General features: G+C 37.4%; 4 protein-coding genes across 5 annotated transcripts; 3 read left to right on the forward strand and 1 right to left on the reverse strand.

The window, feature by feature from the left end:
* Positions 1-10: 10 nt before the first annotated feature.
* LOC121746561 (pentatricopeptide repeat-containing protein At1g09820-like) lies at positions 11-5,090 on the forward strand. Of its 2 annotated transcripts, none has more exons than XM_042140446.1 (3): positions 11-212; positions 2,066-4,046; positions 4,780-5,090. In XM_042140446.1, exon 2 carries the CDS (start codon positions 2,264-2,266, stop codon positions 4,031-4,033), a length of 1,770 nt encoding a protein of 589 aa, XP_041996380.1. In that variant the 5' UTR covers positions 11-212; positions 2,066-2,263; the 3' UTR covers positions 4,034-4,046; positions 4,780-5,090. The 2 variants fall into 2 exon arrangements, with proteins under 2 accessions (XP_041996380.1, XP_041996381.1); XM_042140447.1 differs by having other exon boundaries at positions 2,066-4,012.
* A 115-nt stretch (positions 5,091-5,205) lies between these two features.
* On the forward strand, positions 5,206-7,043 carry LOC121746940 (pentatricopeptide repeat-containing protein At1g09220, mitochondrial-like). Its single transcript, XM_042140901.1, has one exon. The coding sequence runs from the start codon at positions 5,519-5,521 to the stop codon at positions 6,923-6,925; it is 1,407 nt and encodes a 468-aa protein (XP_041996835.1). The 5' UTR covers positions 5,206-5,518; the 3' UTR covers positions 6,926-7,043.
* A 773-nt stretch (positions 7,044-7,816) lies between these two features.
* Positions 7,817-18,025, forward strand: LOC121747409. Its single transcript, XM_042141444.1, has 11 exons — positions 7,817-7,957; positions 8,725-9,113; positions 9,537-11,175; positions 11,671-13,038; positions 13,702-14,027; positions 14,295-15,958; positions 16,335-16,707; positions 16,839-17,001; positions 17,221-17,324; positions 17,414-17,505; positions 17,591-18,025. The coding sequence occupies exons 2-11, from the start codon at positions 8,887-8,889 to the stop codon at positions 17,665-17,667; spliced, it is 6,033 nt and encodes a 2,010-aa protein (XP_041997378.1). The 5' UTR covers positions 7,817-7,957; positions 8,725-8,886; the 3' UTR covers positions 17,668-18,025.
* A 4,185-nt stretch (positions 18,026-22,210) lies between these two features.
* Positions 22,211-25,676, reverse strand: LOC121748793 (triosephosphate isomerase, chloroplastic-like). The gene is made up of 9 exons (XM_042143313.1): positions 25,404-25,676; positions 24,850-24,876; positions 24,137-24,206; positions 23,905-24,028; positions 23,449-23,533; positions 23,197-23,329; positions 22,890-23,063; positions 22,579-22,661; positions 22,211-22,498 (listed from the first exon to the last, which is right to left on the reverse strand). The coding sequence occupies exons 1-9, from the start codon at positions 25,605-25,607 to the stop codon at positions 22,442-22,444; spliced, it is 957 nt and encodes a 318-aa protein (XP_041999247.1). The 5' UTR covers positions 25,608-25,676; the 3' UTR covers positions 22,211-22,441.
* Positions 25,677-26,327: the final 651 nt, after the last annotated feature.

The following is a 26,327-nucleotide window of genomic DNA, read 5'->3' on the forward strand; positions in this document are numbered from 1 at the left end:
ACCCAATTAAGCTATTTTTTTCTTGCCGAATAGAAAGTCGAAGCAGAAAAGTAAAACTCTGCTGCTGCCAAGTGCCAACCATCATCCCGCCATTTTCCGGCGCTCGTTGCTTTCACCTCACATTGCTACTCTTTCCACTTTCTATCTTCTCCAAACATTACTAAAAAGAACAATTTCAGTTGAAGACTCAGCCCATTCGATTTTATACACAGGTAAGAATTCTACCGTTTCATTCCCCTCTACGTGAAGAAATTTCTTTAATTTGGTGATGAATTTAACTTCTAAATAGAAATTGTAAAAGAAAATTCAGTCCTGGAATGAGAATAAAAACCGCGGCTTCCAATTTGGTGATTTTTATTGACATGTTCGATTTTGTTTAAATTGAAGGTATATATATGCCCCTTCACCCCCCGCAGTCGTTTTCCCTGACTGGAATCTACATGAAGTGGTTTTGTTTAAATTGATTAGTTAGGATTTTGTTGTTTAGGTGGAATCTACATGAAGTGATTTTGTTTATGCTTATTTGGGAATTAATAAAGTGTGACAAGATTTTAAATTGAATACATGAGGACCTGAAATTCTGGGAGTTTTGTTTTGATTCTGAAACTGTTGTAGTCACTCTACTCTCCAGTAAATCTGTAATTGTGTTATGATATGTTAGGGTGTAAAGTTAGTGGGATTGTTTGGCAAATGTCTGTGCTATAAAATTGGGGAGGTACTGGAAAACAGTAGTGCTTTGAAACCTTAAATGGTAGTCAAAGTTAAATATATGATGTGTTATTGCTCAAAAATGGCCTAAATATGCCAAAGATTAGAAGGGCCGAATGATATGCTTTGTGTAGGAGTTAGGACTTTGTGATTTTGTTCTGTTTCCTTAATACAACTGACCTCAAAAACATGAATTGATCATGACTCATGAACCATAAAATAAAATCCAAGTTTGGTTTAGGAAATTGGATAGGGACTGATATTTAGAGCTCCCAATTTGGTGATTTTTTCTAAATTGTTGGATCATATTTAATTTGAGTTTAATTATGTGTGTAGGAATTAATTAGTAAACATGGTTTGTGAAATAAATATCTAGTCTTGAAGTGTAATTATATGAGGCTGAACACTTTAAGGTTTTAAGTTGGGGCTTTTACCTGAATTCATAATTTTTATTCTTGGTTTGCTAAGCAAGCATGATGAAACATCTCCTTGGAAATATAGAATATTTCAACCATTTTCTCTCGGAGATTACGCCTACTTATCTAGAAAAACTGAAAAAAATATTTTTTGTTAGATCACAATCAATGAGCTAATTATGATATTTTATTTTTTCAATCTAATAAAATTCATTGATTGTTTAATTTTGTGTGGTGAGCAAAACCCGTCCAAGCAGTTAGTAGTCAAACTTTTTGAAGAAAGTTCTTTATATTTTGAAATCAGTTGGTTTTTTTCTTTGAAGTTCATGAAATCTGGTCAATTATTTGATACTCCTATTATTGTTTTTTTGTATCAAAATTATACTCCTAATTGAGTAGAAAAGGAATAAGAGATGGTTGAATCAAAATAATTTTTTTTAAAGTTCGATTTTTTTCAGAGGGCAATATGAATGTACTATCATGCACCTTTCCTTCCTATTTATAATAGTAATTGTCAAAATCCTTTTACACATACTCATTTAGCCGCTTTGTATGCGTTGTCTACGGATCAAGCAGCACCTCGGAGCATTTTTCAGTTATGCAGTGCTTGTATACTAAACCAAATGAAATAGAATTGATTAATTTGTGGAGTACTCACATCTAAATATACCAAAAATCATAATGGTGTCTTTCAGATAAGTAACAGAAATAACTAATTTAAATATTATTTACGTGAATGGCGAGTAAAGTATTCTGTTTTTTGGGTGGTAATGAATTTTCATTGTAGACGACAATGTGGAAAACACTGCCAAATGTCTTGCTTTTGAGTTATTCTTTACTGATTTCCACCTCTTCTTGTAAAAGTGAAACTACGTGCACACAAGTGATGCAGTTAAAGTCATATATTGTTATACTAAGTCTATTTTTGGTGTTTGTTGCAGACTCCATAATTGGCTAGAAGAGGGTTTCACCATGAACCCTTCATAAAGAGAGAATGGTGTTATGGTTGTTAAGGATCGAAAGAATGTATTTAATTGGATAACTTTCTGCCCTCACCGCCCCATGGCCAAACACTCATAAGAGCTGCAAGTGATCGTTATATCTAAACCCTAGCATAATCGATATCCGTACTCGCTTCGATGTTCCGCCTCCTTTCACAGCCATGTCTCTTCCTTCATACACTCGCTGATCCAAATTTCCAGTCCCGAATTGCATCCACCATCTCCCGCCAAAAGTGGTCGGAGCTCAAGCCAATTATTCAATCCTCCACTCCTGCCGATTTCTTACGCCAGCTCTTCCAATTCGATAATTTCGACACCGACCTCGTCGTATCCTTCTTCAAATGGTCGCAGAAGAGATGCGAGGCCACTTTCTCTATTGAGGATCACGTAAGACTCTTTATCTTGCTAGCGAATGAAAATAAGTACCCCAAGCTTCGGTCTTTACTCCACACGTTTCCGAAACAAGCAGAAGCCCTTTCAATTTCCACGTTTTGTCACTCCCTTTTGACCGTCAGTGATAATGCGTGTGCAAATATAGTTGTATTTGATATGCTGATATCGGCTCTTGTGAGCAATGGGAAGGTTGATTTAGCATTCGAGGGTTTCATGCGGGCTGGGGATTATGGGTTTAAGCTGTCTGTGCGTTCGTGTAATTTGCTGTTGGCTGCGCTGGTGAAAAATGGTAGGACTGGAAATGTGGAGTTTGCTTATAAGGAGATGGTTAGGAGGAGGATTGGGATGGATTTGATCACGTTTAACACGGTAGTTTGTGGGCTTTGCAAGGCTGGAAAGTTGAACAAGGCACGTGATGTCGTGGAGGATATGAGTATTCATGGTGTGACACCCAATGTGGTTACTTACAACACTTTGATCGATGGCTACTGCAAGAGGGGCGGTGAGGGGAGAATGTACAAAGCTGATACCCTGTTGAAGAATATGGTGGAGAAGGGGATTTCTCCGAGTGTAATCACGTATAACATTCTTATTGACGGATTTTGCAAGGATGGTAATGTGGGTGGCGGTATAAGGATTATCAAGGAAATGAAAGACCAGGGTGTGAGACCAAGTGTGCTCACGTATAACTCATTGATTAATGGCCTCTGTGGTGATGGAAAAGTTGATGAGGCATTGAGTTTAAGGGATGAGATGGTGACAGTAGGTGTGGAGCCAAACATTGTTACTCATTCCACATTAATCAATGGATATTCGAAGAATAATATGTTGAAGGAAGCCAGGGACTTGTTTGATAATATCATAAGCCAAGGGGTTGCATTGAACGTACTGACATTCAACGCTATGATAAATGCGTACTGCAGAGTGGGTGAATTGGAAGAAGCAGTTTCTATATTCAATCTTATGTTGGACAACAAGGTTTCTCCCAATGTATCAACGTACAATTGCTTGGTCGGTGCTTATTATCGCAATGGAGAGATGGAAGCAGGGCATAAGCTTCTGAGTGAGATGGAGGAGAAGGGGTTGAAATATGATGTAGTTACCTATAATGTTAGGATAGGCGCAATGTGCAAGAGCGGTGAAACCAGGAAGGCGGTTAGGTTAGTGGATGAAATGTGTAAAAGGGGTGTGAATCCGAGTCATGTTACGTACAATACTTTGATGGATGGCTACTGCAAGCAGGGAAGCCTGAAGGCAGCTTTGGGGGTGAAGAAAAGAATGGAGAAAGAAGGGAAGCGGCCAAATGTTGTGACATATAACGTGCTGATTAAGGGTTTTTCGCAAAGTGGGAAGCTTGAAGAGGCGAATAGATTTCTTAATGAGATGCTGGAGAAAGGATTGGTACCAAACAGGATTACTTATGATCTGATTAAGGAGGAAATGATGGAAAAGGGATTTCTTCCTGACATAGATGGTCATCTTTATAGTGATTTGGTAGCTGCAGATTCCCCTTGAGTTTTGTTTGCTGGTATATATATTCTTTGAATTGTATACTTGATTTCAAACTATAACTTGGAACTTGTGATACGGCTAATGCTGGATTTTCACCCCAGCCGCGAATTCAATGAGAATAGGGAATTTGGGAACGGGGCGGGTTCAAGCAGATTTATACTGGTCAAGTGAATTCCCAATATTCTTGGGCAAGAAGTGGATTAGTTGAATTGAAGGAAAGGTTGACAATATCATTTAGTACGTATGTTAGGAAATCATCTGAATTTCACTTGCTATCTATCATTCAGGCTGTTGAGAGAGCTTTAGTTGGGGTATGGGGAGACTCAATGACAAATTATGAAATAGTTTGTGGAAATTTTGATGGAGGGGAGGTCTCCTCTGTAGTTTCCACTGGGATTGTTTTCTAAAATTTACTACTACTATTTTGGTTCTTTGCTTTATTGCATCCATTCTACATATTCAACTAATATACCATTGATTTATACTTATATATGAAAAGCCATTGTTGGGGTCGGTTAAAATCCTATGTTTTTGAGAGGCAAGGCAAGGATGGTGAGAGGTCATATTGGTAAAGGGGCTTCTTCACTAGAAGCTAGATGGCACACGGTCATTTCTGATAATGATACAAAGCAGCAAATGGGATATTTTCTTGACTGTTAAATGTTCATATTATATGGTTAACATAGATTTAGTTAGTCATTCCTCATTCTATTGGATACAGTATTCTCAGTTTCATTTGTGATTTGCAGGGCCTAGGCGTTTGAATATGGTAAAGAACACATCCAGAACCTAGTTGCTCAACATCATCCTTCATTTGCGTACCATGCTGCTGGGAGGGAGATCTTCGCTTCGGAAATTCAAGAAGCCGTAATATGCATCATCATCATCATCATCATCATCATCATCATCATATTCCCAATTCAAGATTTTGAATAAAATTGTTACTCTGATACTTTCCAATAAAGATATTTCAGCATATGGCTAAGATTTGTACTCAGATGACTATATTTTACTAGTAAATAAGAAAAATCCAGTGCATGGACGTTATCAACGATTCAAATTTCACATGACTTGTTTCCAAGAGCAGATATTTTAGTTCAAATTGGCATAAAAAAGATTATATGGCATGCCAACAGTTAAGGAATAGCACAAAAGAAGGAAATTGGGCGAAAAGAATACTTGCACATTTCCAATTCCCACCAACGAAGAACTGCAACGAAAATGGAAAAATCCAAAATTAAAGCCTATTTATTATCCAAAATGAGAGTTACTGAAATCATTCTCGAGACCTTTTGCCATATCAAACTAGGTATTCAACAAAGTTCAAGTTGTCAATCCACAATAATCGGTTTGACAAATAGCTAGTAACAGAGACTCGAAACTCTGCAAAATGTAACTTTCCTCCAAAAACCTATAACAAAATGCAAGTGATTGAATATTTTCAGGCATGAGATCATAAAGATTTATGGCCTCCAAGTGTTTGATAAAATGTCGATGTACAACAATCTTCTCTCCCTACTCCACAACCACAGTCGTCGCCGCCGCGGCATTCAGCAAATCCACTGCCACCTTCTCCTCTCAAAGCCACTCGTCAACAGCATAATTAGCCTTCTTGTTCTTTGGAACTCCATAATCAAGCACTACGCACTCAGTAGATTCCCACAAGATGCTCTTTCTCTTTTCAAACATCTCAGCAATCAAAGGAGCCCGTTTCCCTTCGATAGTATCACCTACTCCTATCTCATCAAAGCATGCGCGAATATTAAGAGAACAGACGTGGGGAGCCAGCTCCAATCCCTGAGCACTAAAGCAGGGTTTGATATCAATGTCCATGTGCAGACCGCGTTGGTGAATATGTATGCTGATTCTAGGTATTTGGTTGAGGCAAAGAAGGTGTTCGATGGAATGCCTGACAGGAATATGGTGACTTGGAATGTTTTGCTCACCGGGTTTGTTAAATGGAGCGAGATTGCGGCTGCAAGGGCTATTTTTTACGCCATGCCAGACAAGAATGTAGTTTCGTGGACCGGGCTAATCGACGGGTACACCCGCGCCAACCGGTTTCACGAGGCCTTACATTTGTTTCGGATGATGGTTGCGCACGAAGGGATCCGACCCACGGAGGTGACTCTCCTCGCAGCTTTCCCATCCATATGGAACGCCGGGTCGCTCGAGTTTTGCCAGATGATTCATGGCTACGGAGAGAAAAGTGGACTAAATGTGTTGGATGTTCGGGTTGTGAATTGCCTGATCGATGCATACTCGAAGAGTGGTAGCATAGGAAGCGCGTGGCGGATATTCGAGGAAGTCGATGATGAGAGGAAGAATTTGGTTTCTTGGACTTCAATGATATCTGCTTTTGCAATGCATGGAATGGCTGGAGAAGCTTGTGATTGCTACAAGAAGATGGAGAGCAAGGGTGTCGTGCCTAACTCGATCACATTTCTTAGCGTGATGAGCGGTTGCAGTCATGGTGGATTGTTGGCCGAGGGGCTCGAGTACTACAGGAAAATGGTCGATGATTATGGGATTATGCCCGAAATCAAGCATTACGGAGCTTTGATCGACATGTTGGGGAGGGCAGGGAGATTGGAGGAGGCGGAGAAGATAGCCCTAGGCGTCGCCATGGATGAGACGGGTAATGTTATGGTGTGGAGGACGCTTTTGGGTGCGTGCAGCTTCCATGGCGACGTTGAGATGGGGGAGAGAGTGGCGAGGAGGATAATGGAGATCGAGAGGAGATACGGCGGCGATTATGTGCTTATGTCAAACATCTTCTCTGCAGCAGGTAGGTTTGGAGATTCTGAGATAGTTAGGGAGATGATGGATGCCAGAAATGCCTCAAAACTTGCTGGGATTACTCTCTCCACTTGCAGACATTTTTTATGGTTGTGATAATCTCTCATCTCTCAGTACACAAAATCTAATCTTTGTATTTCAATGTACTGCTGTATTTGTTAAATAGTAGGAAGTTTTGGCTTAACAAGAAACAGTAAAATTGATGGGATCTAAATCCTCGTGTGTTTTTATTACAAGGTGTTTAGACAATCCAACTAATTTGATATTTTATTACTAAATTTTTAAGAAAATTAAGTGTCGTGCACACAGGAGTACCTATATTATTATCCGCACTAGTATCTTACTCTTGTGTGCACAACATTGTGATTTCCTTAAAAATTTACTACTCCTAAAATATCAAATTAGTATACATTAAAAATATAAAATAAAAAAATTATTTATTAAAATAAATTTATAATTATTGATTTAAATCTTTTAGATATTTGATAAAAAAACTGTACACACACATTAAATATTGAATAGTAAAAAAAACATCGCATGAAATAATAAAACATTAATTGATAAATTTTGAAAAACTTTTTTTTTTTTTAATTTTCAGATATGACAACAATCATATGAAAAGTTTCACTAAACTGAGTTCAACAGAATCTCGTATATGCTAAAATAATTATATATTCAATAATGATAATGAAAAAACCAATTATATTTTCAATAAAGAGAGTTAAAAATTAAACTAAAATCTACTATTAATGAAATGAATACAGTGATGGCAAATTACGTGCTGAGACTGTTAATTTATGGAAGCAACATAGAAAAAAGTACGAATCCTCAATCACAAAATTGAGTTCATGTTATCATAAATTTGAATTTGTAATAGAATTTTTGGGTATTATCTAATTATCAAAAATTATATTCCTACTAATATTTTTACAAAATTTTAATTTAATTTGAAGCCAGTAACTAACACCCCAACGGCCCATTAAACATTTCTCTCACGCAGACACACTCTCTCTCACGCCGCCATCGCCGCCGCCTGGTCATCGCCGCTCGGTCGCTCCCCTCAGACGCCGCGCCGCCTGGCGTCTGGTAGCCCACTACTCGACCAGGCCACTGCACGCCCACTTGAAGGTAAAATTTTGTGTTCCATTTTGGCTGTTTTGTATACAAATATATTTTGAATGTGGTGTGGCTGTTTTATACTGTCTTTCAAAATTAGTGTGTTTATTGAAGTTGTATAATTCATTGTGTTTTTAAAGGCAGTGCCAACACCAAATATAGCAACTAAAACACCATAAAAACCAATCCCAATTGAATATCAGTGATTCTGCAATGTTCTTTTATTCATTGTGATTCTGCAAAACTCAAAATTATTGTGTTTCTGCAATAATATCAGTTATCATACTAAGTATTACACAGAAATCCTATCTACCTACGGGCTTCAATTCATCATGGCTGCCCGCTTGGCTTCCTCTGTAGCGCGTTGCCAGCTGGGGTATCAAATAAAAAAAAGGGGTATGAACTGAGGGTATATGTTTTCAGTTTCTCAATCGTATACCAGAAAAATCGGGCTCAGTCTATGTTTTGTAGTCATTGATATATATATATACACAAAAATCGTGTTTTTGCATGTTGCTGGACTGCCCAAACCCTAAGGATTATTTTGTGTCAATTGCTGGATGGAATTTAGGGTATAGGTTTGATTGTATATGCTTATATCACATTCTTTCTGAGGGATTCTTCTGTTGTTGGGGTTATATTATTTGTACAGCGAGTGGGGTTATATTTAGTACTTTTTGTTAATTTACTTGCTGCTGAGATGCTTGGGTGTTGTTGGTTTGAATATTTTCAGTGTCAAGGCCTCTATAAGCTGTTACTGAAGCCTTTTTTTTGTGCAGCGGAGAGGTGTATAAGTTTGTTTTTTTCTGACTGATTGAGTGGAAGAGCTCTTGATCGACTAGCTACATTACATATATCGGATAGAGAAAAGGAGGAGTTGAATGTATTGTACGTTTCAGATTTAATCGAGTTGCACAAGATTCCAGCGTTCTCACTTCATAATGGACAGCGACGTTCCTTCTTCCCAGCGGAGTAGCTGCAGTCATGGAGGAGCGAAGTCACACACTAAGAAAAGGAAGCTGAGAAGCGCGGATGTTGTCGAACAAGTGCCAGAAATTTCAAAATCTGCTCGCTTCGACGAATTGCTCGGAGGTGTAGAAGAGCATTTTCCGTGGAAGAATTTACAGCTGATTCTGTCGCTACAAGACAAAAACGTCGATATTAGGAAGTAAGTTTACTGTGCTTTTATTGTGCATATATTGATTTAATGGATTGAGCTCGTTGTGTTTAGATGCCTATAAGTTATTGTTATTTCAAGGATTTATGAGAAAATAGTTTGAGGCGTGTGAATATTTAGTAGCGTTCATAGAGGAAATTAGATGCGAGCAAGATGAGAAAATTTGTTTTAGCGGCGTAAAGGTTTTGAACGGCCGGTTTTGAGATGTAATTACAGTTTATGAATTCATTATTGATAAAAATTTATAAGTAGTCGTTGCGAGGTACTTTGTTTTTACTCTATTGAGTCTAGTTTTGCATGTGTGTGTGTGTAAACTCTTTCTGAAAGTTGATTTATTATTTTGCTCAACTTTATATAGTTTATGCAGTCCTTTGGAATCCAATGCTTGTTTTATGATAAAGAGGTCTACTGCAGGAACATTGATTTGGCATTTGATTATGCAAAATCAAGCAATAATGAAGACATGGATGATATTGGCCGGAGGTCGCAGGTATTGGATACATCAAGAACGATCGTTTTCGTAAGCAATTGGATCCAATCATGTCTCATTTCTTCAGAAAAGAAAACAAGGCAACGTGAAGGAGCACCTCAGTTTGAAACTTCTGGGTCAATTATGGATCTTAGATGCTGGAAAATCTTTCATTTCTGCTTGGAGGAGTCGAAAAAACTTAATGTTTCGTTGACATGTTCTAGGGACTTTTTACGGGTGATTCATGCAATTGCAAGGGATGCATCATCTTTTGTAAATGGAACGTCCTCAGCTGTTAAGGAATCATTTTCAGGAGAACAAATACAAATATATGATATTGTGCTTGATTGTGTCTTGATGGTATTCTCATTCCATGGTGGAATTGCTAACAAAAATTTAGACCTGTGGATTTTACTCATGGATAAAGTGATTGACTCAGCCTTGAAAGTTTTAATGGGTCAGCATGACGGAAGCAAGCTTGGGGATTTCATCTTGCGTTTAGCTTGTTATTTGTTTGAGCCATTTGCTAAATTTTTATGTGTTCAACCAACACGTAAAAATGGTTTCCAAAATTTCATTGATAAGCTTCTTGAGCCTCTGCTGCACTTGTTACATGTTTTGCATTCTATACCTTGTGACAGTGGTGATGAATGGAAAGTTAATATAACTAAATGGGTGGAAGAAGTTTTGGCTCAAGGACTGTTTCACCCCACTCATATTGAAGGATTTCTCAGCTTGCAGAGTTCTGTTAGATATAGAAATTCGTCTGATACTTCCATAAAAGATGGAAAGCTGGTGAACAAAAGTTATCACAGGCATCTATTTGATGAAGTGGAGAAGATAGTAGCAAAGAAAAATGACTTGGCGTTAATTGGTTTAGAACAGTTGCTTCACTTGTTTGTTTGTTGTGTTATGAAGCAAAATGGAATTTCAGTTGGTAGTGGAGTTCCTAGGGGGTCAAATTTCAGCTCGACCACTCATGTTTCAAGTACCCCTCATCATAGTCAAACAATGGCATCAAAAGTGACTCCTTCAAGTCACAGTCGGAGCATGAATGCTGAACTTCGGAGATCAATATTTGACTTTTACATACAGATTATGGAATATCTATTGGCAGATATCAATAAATATCTCCAAGCAGAAGGGGAACTAGGTTCTGCATTATATAATGTTTGTAAAACACTAAGATCCATTAACGGTGTACTTTTAAGCCTCATTTGTGACAAACTGTACTTAAGAACTGAGGATACCTCTGAAGGGGCTTCCCGGAATTTCTTGAGGTCTGTCCATGCTGTGTTGATGTCATTATCTGCCAAAATTGAAACATCATCTTTTGGCAATGATGAAAAATCAAATGGGGAAGTATTGATTTCATTGAGGACAGAGCTTATAGTTAGTATACATCACTTGTTAAATATTGAGTATGAGGTTGTTGGAGATGATCTTGAAAGCTTATGGATGATGATTTTCTCCTCTGCTACCTGCTGCTACAGTTCAATGGACATGCCAAGTCAGCCTTTGCTGTCCTCAGAGATATTGAACCTGAGCTGTAGGATTATTGACGTATATAGTGACCTTCGACAGGTTAGAGACCATACATAGTGTGTGCTGTTATTTTTTCGTATAACTTTATTTGCTTAGTATGTCTTTGATAAATGATCATTGGATTTTCATTGTCCTGACATAATAGTTTTAACATTTTTTTAAGTTGGGCGAAGGGGGACAGTGAGGATTGAAGCCTGGACCTCTCTCTTTACAAGGAAGAGGTTCATCGCGTGAAGTTTCTCATATTGCCCTTAGAACTAGACATAAGATTGTGGCACTTTTATTTCTTATTTCTTTAACGTAGTTTTCTTTTAGTGAATGAAATAGTATGACTGCAGACTATTTGTTGAATGGAATGCGACCAGGCATCGTTCTTTTACCTTCTTCAAACAAGCAATTCTTTCAATTTAGCTTTTGGAGGCATGATTGTAGGCATTTCTTTATGGAGCTGATAGCAGAACTATCACAAACTATGTTGATTTGGATGAGTTGAATGCATATCAGTTTTATGACTTGTGTATTATACTTGTGTAGGTGGATTCTGCTATCTATGCACTATGTAAAGCAGTGAGGCAATCTTTGCTACTTGTGAGGGATAGTGAAGCATATTCAAATTCATTGAGCGTGCTGTTCTTCTCTTCAAAATTTAGGCTCTCTCTTAGCAATGCTATTAAAACCATACCAGAAGGGCAAGGATCTGCTTGCCTTAGGCAGTTCTGTACAGATATTAAGGAATCTCTGGAGTGGGTGAGATTTGGAGATGAGCCAGCTGGTAGAGGTGAAACAGTGAAGTCAAATTCATATAGCTCTGATTCGCTACAAGGCCATTTGCGAGCAGAACTCCTGGGGAAGATGTTGTGTGAAGTATATGCAATCATTCTCGACTCAATAGCAGTTACTTCTGGTAATAGCTATTCAATTGGCGCTTCTTTGAAGAGTTCCATAGAAATTATACGCCCCGGCTTGGGTAGGCTGTTTACCCTTCGGCTGGATAGTGGCATAGAAATTTTGAGCAACAGTACTGGAACTGACAACGTAACTATATGCTGGTTCTTGGTGTTCTTATTGCGTTTGATAGTATCCTGCAGAAGCTTATTTCGGCAAGCCATCAGCCTTATGCCTCCTGATGCTTCAAAGAAGATGTCTGGAGTAATAGGTGATTCTTTAACTGTTCACTGTGGAAGGGATTGGTTGGAGATGACTGCGCCCACCGGTGAAGGCTTTCTTTCCTGGATCCTGCCACCTTCAGTGTCCCTCCTTGATGTTATAAATTCTGTTTCAGATATTTGCATTCAAGATTCTGCTGTACTTTGCCCACCACTGGTGTATGTTTTAAATGTAATGGCTCTCCAGAGACTTACTGACTTAAATAGACTGATACAGTCTTCTGAGTATATGCTTCAGTGGAACCAAATGAAGGATCAGACTAAGCTTAATGATGATGCTGATCTGTCTTTCAATCGTAAGCAAATCCGGAAATGGACAAAGTGTGTCACAAAATTGAGAGAAGAAGCTGCCAGTCTGACAGAATTTATATTGGAATGCCTTCTGTCTGTTGCCAAGGACAAAGAGTCCTCATCCTTTCGGGCTGGTGATGCAGATGGTTCCCAGATTCGTGGTCTGCTTGATAATAATTCATCAGACATTGCCTCAGGCCTCTTGGATGAGAAGTCATTGGCATCTGTTCTGTGGCAGTTATTTTGTAAAAATGTTGATATATGGTGCTCTTATGCTAGCAAGAAGCAGTCAAGGAATTTTCTCACACATATAATCAAGAGTTCCCTTTCCTGTTTAGTCAGCTTGCAAGAGCACGATATAAGTACAACTGGGCTCCTGAAGACAAGAACTGTACCGCTGATAGCATTGGAGTTTCTAAGCAACATCATATCTTATGAGCAAAGAGTAAGATGCAATTAAATACTGCATATAGGAGACATTCTTCTCTGCTATCCATGTTATTTCTTTTCATCCAGTGCTAACAGTCTTAATCGAAATGTTAAGGGGACAGTACATGCTACTTCATAAGAAAACAATCTGTTTTAATGATCCATAAGCATGAGTTGTGTGAGAAACTTACGATTTGATGAATGATTACAGAATATACGTGAATTGCAATCATGGTCACCAAGGTTAACAAATCAACGTCTCACATCAATGCTAAAAAATGAGAAGAGGTGTGCATAGTGTTTAATTGTGTAAGAACTAGTCCCGATGAAATGATGAATAAGAAGAAACACTCATAGCTAAGCTAAGTACCCTTTATGTTTTGTTTTTCAGAGAACCTATGTTAGGCCACTTAATATGAGAATGAAATGGGATTAACCACCTGGGCTGAAGTCATGAGAAATTAGTGCATGATCTTTAAGAAGTCAATATGTAGAAATTCAAGTCTTCTAGGCCATTTCATTCACTCATGATAGATATCTACTTAACTAATTATTTTTACCATTGCATCCTCATTTGACAGTATAATACTTAGTACCTACTCACTTTTTCTAATTTTCTTCTTCAATCTTAGACGTTGGCATCTTTACTTGCCTGCTCCTCTCTGACATTTTTTCTCAGTTTGTCCGCAGATATATGGCTTCAATGTTCTGCAGAATTCTGCAGAAGTCAGTTCTATCTTTATTTAATACTTCTGCAGTTGATTTAAGTGAGTCACCTGATTGGCTCAAGGAAATAGCTGCAGTTGGAAATACATCTGATGTGAAAAGCGGTACTTCACTACAGACTAGACAAAATATGGTACCAGATGAATCTAGCGGTGAGCAACTTGATGTTGAATTTGCTAGGTGTCAATGTCTGCTCAATCTTCTGATGCGGATGCCAGAAGAATACTTAAGTTTGAAATCTTCGTCATTGTACATAACGTACATTCTCAATTTTGAAAGGTAAATTGTGCAATAGCATATCTTGTTTCCCTTCTTAAAACTTATATACTGAGTAATTAAACATGAATTGCATTTAAGAGGTGGCATATTCAACTGGCTAAATAAAGAACACTGAAATTGCGTTTCTACACTGAATCCTTCTGACTTACACCTTGGAAATTGTATATTCAGTTATTCACACGTAGAATGAACACATACATCTCAGCTTTAATTTTGTGATGGGCTTGCTTCACATTTTTCTCTTATGTTTGATGATTTATTCTTCAGGATTCTGGTTGGGAGCTTGTTAGGCGAGCACAGCCAAACATGGTCCCTCAATTCTTATCAGATATTTCGATTGCTTGTGACCTGTAGAAAGGCTCTTCACATTTTAGCTGTAGCTTCTAGCAAAAATAATGTGAATGGGAGTCAATCACTATGCTTATTTCCTTTGCCATGGCTTCTAAAATCATTGTCAGTGGCAATTGAGTTTCAACCTGCATTCCCCGAAGATGTCACTTTCGAAGTTAGAGCTGCACTTTTCTCATTTTTGGATTACACATCTCGTGTGTTGCTGATGGTTACTGAAAACCAGTATCAACATTCAATTAGCTCTGCTGTATCTGTTAGGAATGCCCACACAAAAAGAGAAAATGCAGATCGGATCAGTGAACAATCTGGCCTTCTATCACCTCCTGAAGAGACTTTGGTTATATCTCAAAGTATCTCAGAATTAACAAAGGCATTAGAAGACGACCTGCAAAAGTCTTTGACCACTGCCAGGGAGGCATCTGATGATAAGAAAATAGAGTGCATGACTGGACCTCAGAGTTTGAATAAGTTATCATCCACAATTGCTTCTCTCCAAGGACTATTATGGGGCATAGCTTCTGCTTTAGGTGGCCAAAAAGCAGGTGTTAGTAATTCCAGAATGAAGTCTTCGAGTTATGATATCGAACTGATGAAAAGAATTAAGTCGTGTGTAGAAACATACGTGGAATTTACAATAAGTTTTGTGAAGGCAGTGTTTATTGAGGATAATCTGAATCCCTGCATGACTGCAGGCAGTAATGAATTGAGACCAAGAGCCTCATGTAGTCAGTACAGTGCTTCCAGAGATGGGACAAATGAGGGGTGCCCTAATGAGGAAATGGTGCCGTCTGATGTAATCAGTTGTCCTACAAAATGTGAGCCTAAGGGAAAATCCCGTTTATCATTTCCAGACCTGGAAGCTTTTCTGAGTGAGGTTCCACATAAGAAACTTCTTCTCAAGAAATCATTGCTGATGAAAGTTTTCAAAGGTGAGAATCCTGAGGCAGCTTTTTTTCTTGGACAGCTGTTTATTGCATGTTCAGCTATTTTAAGACTCAACATGCAGACTGAATTGACTTCCTTATCTTGGAGCTTGTTTCCAATTGTGCTAGACATTTCTGAGTTTATGCTGATGGAATTTTCCAGAAGTGAATTGCCAAATCAATTCGCTTTGTTTTTGTTAGATGGTGTTGTGAGATTCCTTGAAGAGCTTGGAAATTACTTTCCACATATTGATCCTTCCTTGTCCAAAGATCTTTACATCAAGCTTATAGTCTTGCACCAGAGGGCCATTGGAAAGTGCATCTGTTTACAAGGAAAACAAGCAAAGTTAGCTTCCCAAGAGAGAGGATCACTGACAAAGCTGGCTGGTCAAGTGAATTCCCAATTTTCTTGGGCAAGAAGTCGATTAGTTGAATTGAAGGAAAGGTTGACGATATCATTTAGTACGTATGTTAGGAAATCATCTGAATTTCACTTGCTATCTATCATTCAGGCTGTTGAGAGAGCTTTAGTTGGGGTATGGGGAGGCTCAATGACAAATTATGAAATAGTTTGTGGAAATTTAGATGGAGGGGAGGTCTCCTCTGTAGTTTCCGCTGGTATTGTTTGCTTGGATTCAATTCTTGAATATGTAACAGGTAAATCTTCATTTTCTATACTTCTATGTACTAAAGTTTCTTTGCTTTATTGCGCATCCATTCTACATATTCAACTAATTTACCATTGATTTATACTTATATATGACAACGGCTATTGTTTTCCATTGCTGGCCTTGGTTAAAATCCTTTGTTTTTGAGAGGCAAGGATTGGGAACTCATATTGGCAAAGGGGCTTCTTCACTAGAAGCTAGATGGCACACGGTCATTTTTTATAATGATACAAAGCAGCAAATGGGACCTTTTCTTGACAGTTAAATGTTCATATTCTATTGTTAACATAGATTTTGTTAGTTGCTCCTCATTCTAGTTCCATTTTACTGGATACAGTATTCTCAGTTTCTTTTGTGATTTGCAGGGCCCAGGCGTTTGAATATGATGAAAAAACACATCCAGAACCTAGTTGCTGGTCTTTTCAACATCATCCTTCATTTGCAGGGTCCCAGAATCTTCTATGGATATGTCGACGATTCTGACGTACCTGATTCTGGAGCAGTTACTCTCATGTGTATCGAATTACTAACAAAAATATCTGGAAAACCCTCTTTCTTCGAAATGGATGCCTGCCACATCGCACAGTCCCTGCGTATACCTGGGACACTCTTTCAATACTTTCTACAACTTCTGATATCTGAATCTCCTCTCTCATCTGCTCTGGATCGGAAGGCTTCGATGGAGTTATATGATTATTGTTGCCGTATGCTATGTACTGCTCTAAAGCATCGTAAAAGGTATCTTTCCTTTTAGTATTGGCCAATTCAATTCGAGCAGCTGAAAAATTTATAATCTTTCTTTTTCCTGCACCAATGTTCCTCTGAACCATCTATACTAACTTTTGTTCCTAACCTTCTTGTGCGTATAGCGAGACTCGTCAGTGTATAGCTCTTCTTCAAGATTCAGTGAGTGTACTTCTTCATTGCTTAGAGACGGTAAATACCAACCATGCTGCTGGGAGAGAGTTCTTCGCATGGGAAATTCAAGAGGCCGTAATATGCGCGGGTAGTCTGCGAAGAATATATGAAGAGGTGTGCTTTTACTTACTCTTCTCACCTCAAGCCTGTCATTTGACAGTATATTTAGTTATGAAATACTTGTCACTACTGATAAAATATCATGTGAACTTATTATTGTTTCTTCGTCTCGTAAAGTTTTCCATATGTTGTTATCAGCATCTGCTTACAAGTTCTTAATGTTTTATTTTCATCGACACGTGCCATTAACTTTTCCTCGAAACCTCTTTTCAGGTACGTCAACAGAAGGATGTTTTTGGGCAATTCTCGTTTCAGTTCCTGTCGCGTTACATATGGGTTTACTGTGGATTCGGCCCAGCTAAATCTGGCATCATAAGGTATTTTCATGCCACACTTGATTTCCAATGTCGTCTTCATCATCTACACAATCCTCGACACCTTACACAACTCCGGATCATTTTTCCAGGGAAGTAGACGAAGCTCTTAAACCCGGCCTATATGCTCTAATCGACTCATGCTCTGCCGATGATCTTCAACTACTTCATACTACATTTGGAGGTATCTATCTACCTCTAACTCAGCTCCTAGATATAGATATCGAATCATATGATCTCATTTTCGTAACCGCTCTTGCTTTTCTCAGAGGGTCCTTGCAGAAGTACACTGGCTGCTCTTCAGCATGATTACACAGTTCATTTCCAGTTTGAAGGGAAGGTTTGATGATTAATACATCTATCTCTCTGGTGCCTCATTACCATGTTTTATCCTCAACGGCCCCCGGTCGACCAGCGTCGGAAAGAAGCTTCTAGAATCATCTCCTACACCTCCGAAGTCTTGATTTGATGACATGTTTTGTTTGAGGAAAAAGATATGCATGTAATCTCAAAGTTTTGTTAGCGATAGAATTGATTCTATTTTTATCTTGGGCAAACTGCCTTAAAACTCACAAACTTTTTTCATTTTCTGATTTTTTCCATAAACTAAAAAATTAGCGTATAATGTCATGAACTTTACATTCGGTTGCCGTTTTCCCATGACGGGTTTTCCGGCCAAGAAGCAAGCTGACGTGTCTTTTTAAGTTGACGTGGCTACTGACGTGTCAAACTGCTCTAACAGTCACAAACTATTCTCATTTTTCGGTTTTTCCCATGAACTAAAACGTTATCCTGCTGACGTGTCCTTTTAAACTGACGTGGTGGCTGAGTGCGTGCTGAGTGTGTACTGACGTGTTAAAATTATGCTTACCCTAATTATACTAAGTGTGTCCTTTTAACCCACAAAATCCCCAAATTTACCCTAATTTACACTCCTTTTTTTACCCTAAATTCATCCCTGAATTCCTTTCACTTCACTCTCAAATCGGTGTCGACGACAATGAGCACGACGGCAACGAGGGGCTTTTGCGTGGCGGCGGAGGAGTCACTTTCCTGATTTTTTAAAGCTGCCACGTCGACTGACCGCGACGTCTTCCTACCCTCCTACACAGGATAAATAATAGTAACAGCAAGAGAAATCGGCGGAGGAGGTGGGAGTATTACCTGTCGGAGGCGGGGCGTCGCCGTGGGGAGTGCTGGCGGTGATCGTGCTGCTGCTGGTGTGCTTTTCTCGAAACCTGGTTTGGATAGTACTCCCTCCGTCCCGCACTACTTGCACTTATTTCCTTTCTGGGCGTCTCAAGTTATTTGCACTCTTTCCATTTTTAGTTTATACCTACAGCCGTAATTGTTGACTTTGTCTATCACTCATTCCTTAATCTCCGTGCCCAAAAGGAAAGGTGCGAGTAGTGCGGGACGGAGGGAGTATATCTATAAAAGAAGTTTCTCGAATTTTAAGATTTTTGTGTTTGTATATACTACTTGCACTTATTTCCTTTCTGGGCGTCTCAAGTTATTTGCACTCTTTCCATTTTTAGTTTATACCTACAGCCGTAATTGTTGACTTTGTCTATCACTCATTCCTTAATCTCCGTGCCCAAAAGGAAAGGTACGAGTAGTGCGGGACGGAGGGAGTATATCTATAAAAGAAGTTTCTCGAATTTTAAGATTTTTGTGTTTGTATATAGCCCATCTCCCAAGGCGACGGCCTCACTCCGGCCCGACATCATGTGAGGGGTTCAATCAGGGTACGCAATAGCCCGTTAAGGGGAGGTCTTAACCCACTGGCTGCTAGAAGCCCGTCTCCCAAGGGCTCACACTTGTGCCTGAGAGATGGAAGTAACTACACGACAGTAGTGGGGTTCGAACCCAGGTTCATTGCAGCAAGATCTGTCCCTCCGTTACCAACTGCACTACGCCCTGCTTGCCTTTAGAGTTCGTTTATACTTTTATAGTAGTAGCTCCTTTAATAACACTCGTTTCTATACAAATTACGAGAAGTAAGAAAATACTGGAGTAGTATTTTTTTGTGTTTATAACCCCTTTTAAAATGTCGTAATCAATTGAATATAAAGGGAATTTTAAAGTACGAGAGCATATTTGAGAAACTAGAAACTGAGGCATAACTCAATGAGAAAAATACAATACTCTCTAAAATAATTCAAAGCCTAAAGTTTAATACTGTTTGCAATTATCTATAACGAAATATTCAGATAACTTACTAGTATTATGTTATTGATTATGTATGTGTTTCAAATTGATGATGTAGATAATTAAATAACTATACTGTCAAACTTAGGAAGAATGTGAACATTAAAATTCAATCGAAGATTGTAAACAAATATTTCAGTTGTCATATTTGATACCATTTCACTCCAATCAAGTTTGTAAAACAATCCAAATAATTTTAATAATTATGTTCTGATTGATTTTTAAAATGGCAAAACATATTCAAAGATTATTTGGATTGTTTTACATTTGTATGCATTTGGATTAATTAATATGCATTTGTATTAATTTCCCGATTGCAATGCAATAATTTAAATAATACTATAAAAATTAAATAATTTATTTTGAGATAATATATAAACGTTGGATATTCAAAAAGTGCAAACTCAATTTTCCGAATACTAATTCTATACTCATCTTAAATTTTTGGTAATGCAATAACAACAGTTAATGTACTATTGAGTCATTGACCTAGCAAAGTGCAAACGCCTACAAATTTAAATTTAGCATATTCACATTTCACTATAAGTGGCTCACCATTATTTGCGGCTATTTATATTTTAATATATATTTTAAAAGATCTAACGACCTCCGTTTGGCATTTGTTCTACGTTTAAGAATGGTTCTACGTTTAAGAATGGTTATATCTTGATCACAATCCTATATATATATATATATATATATAGTTTTGATCTATGCAAACTCTTTCTTAATACAAAAATGCAAAACCAAGCATACAAAAGTCATTTTTAAGTCATTGTAAGCTTATTTTTACTTCATTATAGTAAGGATGACATGAAATGATCTTAACATGACCTCAAACCTAAAGTTTATAATATGACCTAAGACTGCTTTACAATGACCCTCCGTGTTTTTGTTTAATTATTGACCATTGGATTATCAAATCTCATGGTCAGGATTTCGTCTGGATTTTCTATTGAGATCAAGTTTTGTATTGATATTTTCCTATATATATATATATATATATATATATATATATATATATTCCCTTTCTTTGAGCATATGATATGCTTGTCTTTTTCTTTTTTTGGGGACAGGAACTAGGAAGGCGGGTGGGTGTGTTCTTTTAGTGATTATATTATTATAATACTATTACAGTAATTTTTAATAAATATATACTCCCATCTATAAGAGTCACATTTTGTCATTTTAATCCGTCTCACGATAAGAGTCACACTTCATTTTTACCATAAATGGTAAGTAGGTCTCACATTCCACTAACTTACTTCACTCACATTTTATTATAAAATCAATATCACTAACTTTTTCAACTCACTATTATTTACATTTCTTAAAATTCGTGTCCACAATAAGAGTTGCTCTTATTGTGGGACGGAGGGAGTATATAGGAAGAGAGATAAATGTTATAATTCTATATTTTTCCGTTTAGTTCATATATAGGGAGATATATTATTCCCATTTAGCTCACATTAGCATTAAAAATTTTCTATTTAGTTTTATTCTAATATCTTAAAAATTATAACATGATTAATTTTATAAGTTATATAAAAATCAAATCTTTATTTGTTCTTTTATTCAATAACTGAAATTATAGAAAATAGTCTTTAAATTGAATTTACATTCCATTTGCATAACAAGACAGGTGGCCCATCCTCTCATCATGAAATTCCATAACGATTTGTGATTTTATGTCTTTAAATTTCACGATCATTTAAAAAAATGGTTTTATGTGATTTTAAATTTCATGTTCATTTAAAAAAAAATCATGCATTACAAACTTTAAATTTCATGCTCATTTACCATCTCGCTCTCATAAAGATTTGTTGTTTTATTATGCGACTTTATATATCATGCTCCTTTTTTTTAAAACCGCATTATCAAGTTTCTCTCTTACGTGCTTCTTGGTATGATGGAATAGAATGAGGAGAAAATAGAATGATGATTTCTAAGAAATAAAAATACCAAGCAAAAGAATGGAGTTAGGTATCCATTCCATTCCACCACAACAAGTAGCCCCTTAAAATTGTTATAACCAATTCTATAATAACGAAGGTGGCCGACATCGCATTTCTTGGACATTCTCTACTATTCACTTTCCAATTTCACAATTCTTTTATGGTCGTAAGCAGGGGCAGACGCAGAAATATTTATCGATATGGGCTTAAATATATAAATTTTGTTTTAAAGTATATTTTTGAGTAATTAAGATAATTTATAGGAGCTTTGACATTATAATTTATACTAAATTTGTATTTAAAAAAAATAGTAGTAAAAAACTTAAAATAAATATTCATTGAGGGCTTAAGCCCCTCACCCATTACACATGGGTCGGCCCATGGTCGCAAGCAAAACGCAATAAAAAATCAATATCAAATTTTATGATATAATAATGTTTTCCACAAATAATTAGTCTAGTCATGTTTCTTAAAAAGAAAATTAAAAAAATTGCATATCCAATCAATAATTATTATATCCACTAAACCATCGGTTTACAAGATAAAATAGTTTGTCTAACAACCACTCACTAATCTATCATAAATAACAAGAAAGTTAGGCTTTCATACTAGATATAATTGGGCCAAATTAGCATGCACAAGCTAAATGTCGAAGACTATATATTTCATTCCCATGTTAATATACACAATTATATTAATGCTTGATGAAATTTCCAAAAGAACTAATCCCAAAATTTGAGGAATAACGCCCTCCCTTTTATTTCAGATATATAATTAAAGTTATGAGGTAATGTTACAAACCAACCATGGCAAAATGATGATCCTAGTATGGAAGACAAAAGTTTATCATAGTTTCGGGAGGACAAGGGAAGATATCTGCCGCGAGACGATACGGCCCGCAAGATACTTGTGTTACAGTTGATTCTCTCACTCATTTTTCTTTTCGATGTGAAACTAGGCGGCCACCTTCTTGGCAGTGACAGAGTTGATGATAGTGGCAAACTCAGGACCCTACAACACGATATGAGAAACAAAAATTAATGCCCTTAGTTTCGCCTACAGGGGAGGGAGGGAGGGAGGGGGCTGGTTACCTTTAGAGATGCACCACCAACGAGGAAGCCATCAATGTCTTCTTTCTTGGCAAGCTCGGCTGAGTTGGCTCCGTTGACAGAACCTGTGGAAGATTTAGGGTTCTTAGGGAATTCGATCAAGTAGGCAAAGGGTAGTGATTCGACCTAGCATGTTATATTTATGAACTTATACTCCAATCTAGTAGCTGGTTTCAAGAAATCCAAGTGATCATGACTTGTCGTTGGATAAATCACATTTTTGAACTTATATGCAAATAATAATTGGTTACCAAATTTCCAAAGTGACAAACTTTGAACTGATAGGAACATACCTCCGTAGATAATACGTGTTTTAGAAGCAACATCTGCTGATACATTCTTACTCAGCCAATCCCTAACAGCAGCATGCACTTCCTGGGCCTGCTCAGGTGAGGCCACTTTACCAGTTCCAATTGCCCATACGGGTTCATAGGCAATGACGATATTGTCCCAACTTGAGACAGCATCTGCACACCATAGAATGCTGAGTTGATAATCACTATATTCCATAATTGGAGTTCAAACAACTTTCTTTCATAAGTTTAGTTTCCTTTTTTTTGTGTGTGGCGTGTAGTGGTGGGGAAGGGAGTCTAAACTTGCCAGCATATGCCTTTAATTGCTGAAAGCAAACATCAAATGTTTTTCCAGCTTCTCTTTCTTCCAACAACTCCCCAATACAAGCTATTACTCCTACACCTTGGCTCAAGGCATAAGCAGCCTTCTTTCCTATGAACTACAGAAACATAGTACTTTATCAGGCTTTCAAACATTTAAGTAAACGGGGTAAGAGTTACAGCAGCACATTACAGCCCTCTAATCTAAACAATCTGAGCTATGTTCAGTTGCTCTTACTTGATCATCTTCTCCTATTACATGCCTCCGCTCAGAATGCCCAAGAACGACCCACTTGCATCCGATGTCTTTCAGTTGCTCCACACTGCAATGAATAAAAAAGCTCACTTATTATGACATGTTACAATAGCACAACTACATTATTACTGTACGAGAACCAACCAATATATACTGTTAAAGTGTTTCAGTAAGAGCATCAGACAATATACAACCAAGAGAATTGTTGCATTTCTGAATGTGAAAGATAGCTATGTACAAATCAAATTATAAATAAATCCATGAAAGACGAATATTGTAAATATCGCAGAGTTCAATGAGCGTAATCAATCTGAGGACCACATGAGCAAACAGCACACAATCCAATTATTTCTAAGGCCGAGAGACGAGAGTACGAATCTCAAACCTACCAAATTCCTGGTTATTTCAGAGTAGCATTCACAAGTTGCAACCACGCACCTGATTTCTCCAGTGAAAGCGCCACCTTTTCCAATCCAACAATTCTGGGCTGCCACATCAATCCGATCAGTCAACGAATTCTTGACTTGATCAATGTAGACGAAAGGAGGCGATACAACAACATCTGCATATTATTCAATGTAAAAATGATATAAGGAAGGCTTATAAGGAGTACAAGACTGCTTATTTAAATGAAAGGAAATCAGGTACTAATACTTTTAGAATAACTTACCAACATCAGATTCAAGGGTTGCAATGTTCAAGTCCGACACGAGCTTGCTGATGGACTCTTTAGTCCCATTCTGAGTATATTGTTTGAGAATGCAAGGTGAAATCAGAAAACAAGAAACAAGATGCTACAAAGAATTGGGAAGAAAGCCATATTGATTACTTGAGATTAAGAAGGATTACTTGTATGGAACACAGCCCAGTGAAACTTACCATTACTCAGTTCTTAAACTCAGGACAAGGCTAACGAAAAATATGGCTTATATAAGATGAGGTAAAACCTAACACTCCTACTATAAATTTAAAACACATTGTGCCCACAAGGAGCATATGCATATAATCATCATATTCCCAATTCAAGATTTTTAATAAAATTGTTACTCTGAGACCTTCCAGTGTGATCACCATCTTCCATAAAGATCTAGTCCCAATTGATTTCAGCATATGGCTAAGATTTGTATTCAGTTCACTATATTTTACCACTAGTAAATAAGAAAAATCCAATGCATGGACTTTATCAATGATTCAAATTTCACGTGACCTGTTTTCAAGAGCAGATTTTAGTTCAAATTGGCATAACTTACATTGCCAAGAAAAGAATTTCAATATGCAGACGTCATCTCACAAGAAAAAGAATATATGTGAGCTGTTTATTTCTAACAGCCAACAGTTAAGGAATAGCACAAAAGAAGGAAATTGGGCGAAAAGAATACTTACGCATTTCCAATTCCCACCAACAAAGAACTGCAAGGAAAATGGAAAAAACAATCACTCTCTGAACAAAGAAAGCTCATGTAACCTTTACCTAAACATAGATGAAAATTCGGAGATGACAACAACATCTAACGACATATTAGCAATAATCAGATAGCATCATAATACACAAATGGCCAAAACTTTTAGCACATAAAATTTAAAACAATCAAAACTATTTTTTCAATCTAAAGGTCTATAGCGTAAATTTGATTATAACATTAAAATTTCTCCTAAATTAAAGCCTACTATTATCCAAAATCACAGTTACTGAAATTCATTCTCGAGACCAATTTGCCATATCAAACTAGCTATTCAACAAAGTTCAAGTTCTCAATCCACAATAATCGTATAGGCACTCACAAATACAGAAACGCATACAAATAGCCAGTAACAGAGACTCGAAACTCTGCAAAAATGTAACTCTCCTCCAAAAACCTATAACAAAATGCAAGTGATAGAATATTTTCCAGATCTGCAATAACCGCATCGAGAAAAAAACAAAAAATGCAAGTCACCTTTCCGGATCCTGCCATCGCGACGACGCTGCGGCAAGCTTTGCCGGAGGAGGCGAGGCGGATGTGCGAGTCGACATTCAGGAAAAACGATTGATTGGAGTTGGCGCTGGAGGCGTCGAGCTTGAGGAAGGATTTTCGGAGGCCGGAGAATTGATTGAGCTGGCTGGTGACGGCGCCGGCGAGAGAGGTGGAGACAACCGCCATTTTTGGGTGCTTGTACGTGGACTGTGGGTGAGTGAACTCGGTGCTATCTCTCTCTATCTCTATATATCTGGATACCGTAATTTGCCAACATGTGGCGTCGCGTTATGTGGTAAATCGCCTTCACCTACCACAGCATCCCACGCGATGAGATGGAGCGTGGCATACACATGCCCTATTCCAAATTTGAATTTAAGTCCCATTGTGCCCATACATATTTTGTAGGATGAGCTTATTATAAATGGCGTCAACTTTGTAGGATGACCCTTAGCAAAGCATTACATTATTAATAGTGTTTAAATAGTGTTATAAGTTGTAAATAAATTGATGTATATGAATGATAAATTGAATTAATTTTCAAAAAATAAAATGTATATATTTTTTGTGGGACAAATGAAAATAGAAGATGTATAAATTTTTATAGGACGGTGAGAGAATTTGAAAATAAAATGTCATGAATTGTGACAAAAACATTATGTTGAAGTTCATGTCTTAGCTTGAATTATGAGCAAAGTGTGCTTTATAGGCTCAATCATCCAAAATACGTATTTAAATAATTGGAACTTTGTTATGAAGTTTCATACTTCCACATCATATTTGATTTTTTCAAAGAAAATAAATGCATTTTTTTCTAAAACTCGGTGGGTGAGTTTCGATGAATGCTTGTTCTGGCAGGGGAGATCACCTATAACATTTCCCTATTACACACACAAAAACATGATA

Source organism: Salvia splendens, chromosome 9 (assembly GCF_004379255.2).
Source record: "Salvia splendens isolate huo1 chromosome 9, SspV2, whole genome shotgun sequence".
Taxonomy (NCBI): Eukaryota; Viridiplantae; Streptophyta; class Magnoliopsida; order Lamiales; family Lamiaceae; genus Salvia; species Salvia splendens.

What these genes read in the sequence shown, in the direction of transcription:
- LOC121746561 (XM_042140446.1), top strand. Translation starts at nt 2,264, where the DNA reads ATGTTCCGCCTCCTTTCACAGCCATGTCTCTTCCTTCATACACTCGCT.
- LOC121746940 (XM_042140901.1), top strand. Translation starts at nt 5,519, where the DNA reads ATGTCGATGTACAACAATCTTCTCTCCCTACTCCACAACCACAGTCGT.
- LOC121748793 (XM_042143313.1), bottom strand. Translation starts at nt 25,607, where the DNA reads ATGGCGGTTGTCTCCACCTCTCTCGCCGGCGCCGTCACCAGCCAGCTC. An exon ending in CGATGGCAGGATCCGGAAAG is followed by an intron (nt 24,877 to 25,403) that starts GTGACTTGCATT and finishes TTTTCCTTGCAG; the next exon opens with TTCTTTGTTGGTGGGAATTG. An exon ending in AACCCTTGAATCTGATGTTG is followed by an intron (nt 24,029 to 24,136) that starts GTAAGTTATTCT and finishes AATAATATGCAG; the next exon opens with ATGTTGTTGTATCGCCTCCT.
- LOC121747409 (XM_042141444.1), top strand. Translation starts at nt 8,887, where the DNA reads ATGGACAGCGACGTTCCTTCTTCCCAGCGGAGTAGCTGCAGTCATGGA. An exon ending in AAAAACGTCGATATTAGGAA is followed by an intron (nt 9,114 to 9,536) that starts GTAAGTTTACTG and finishes GGTCTACTGCAG; the next exon opens with GAACATTGATTTGGCATTTG. An exon ending in TATATAGTGACCTTCGACAG is followed by an intron (nt 11,176 to 11,670) that starts GTTAGAGACCAT and finishes ATACTTGTGTAG; the next exon opens with GTGGATTCTGCTATCTATGC.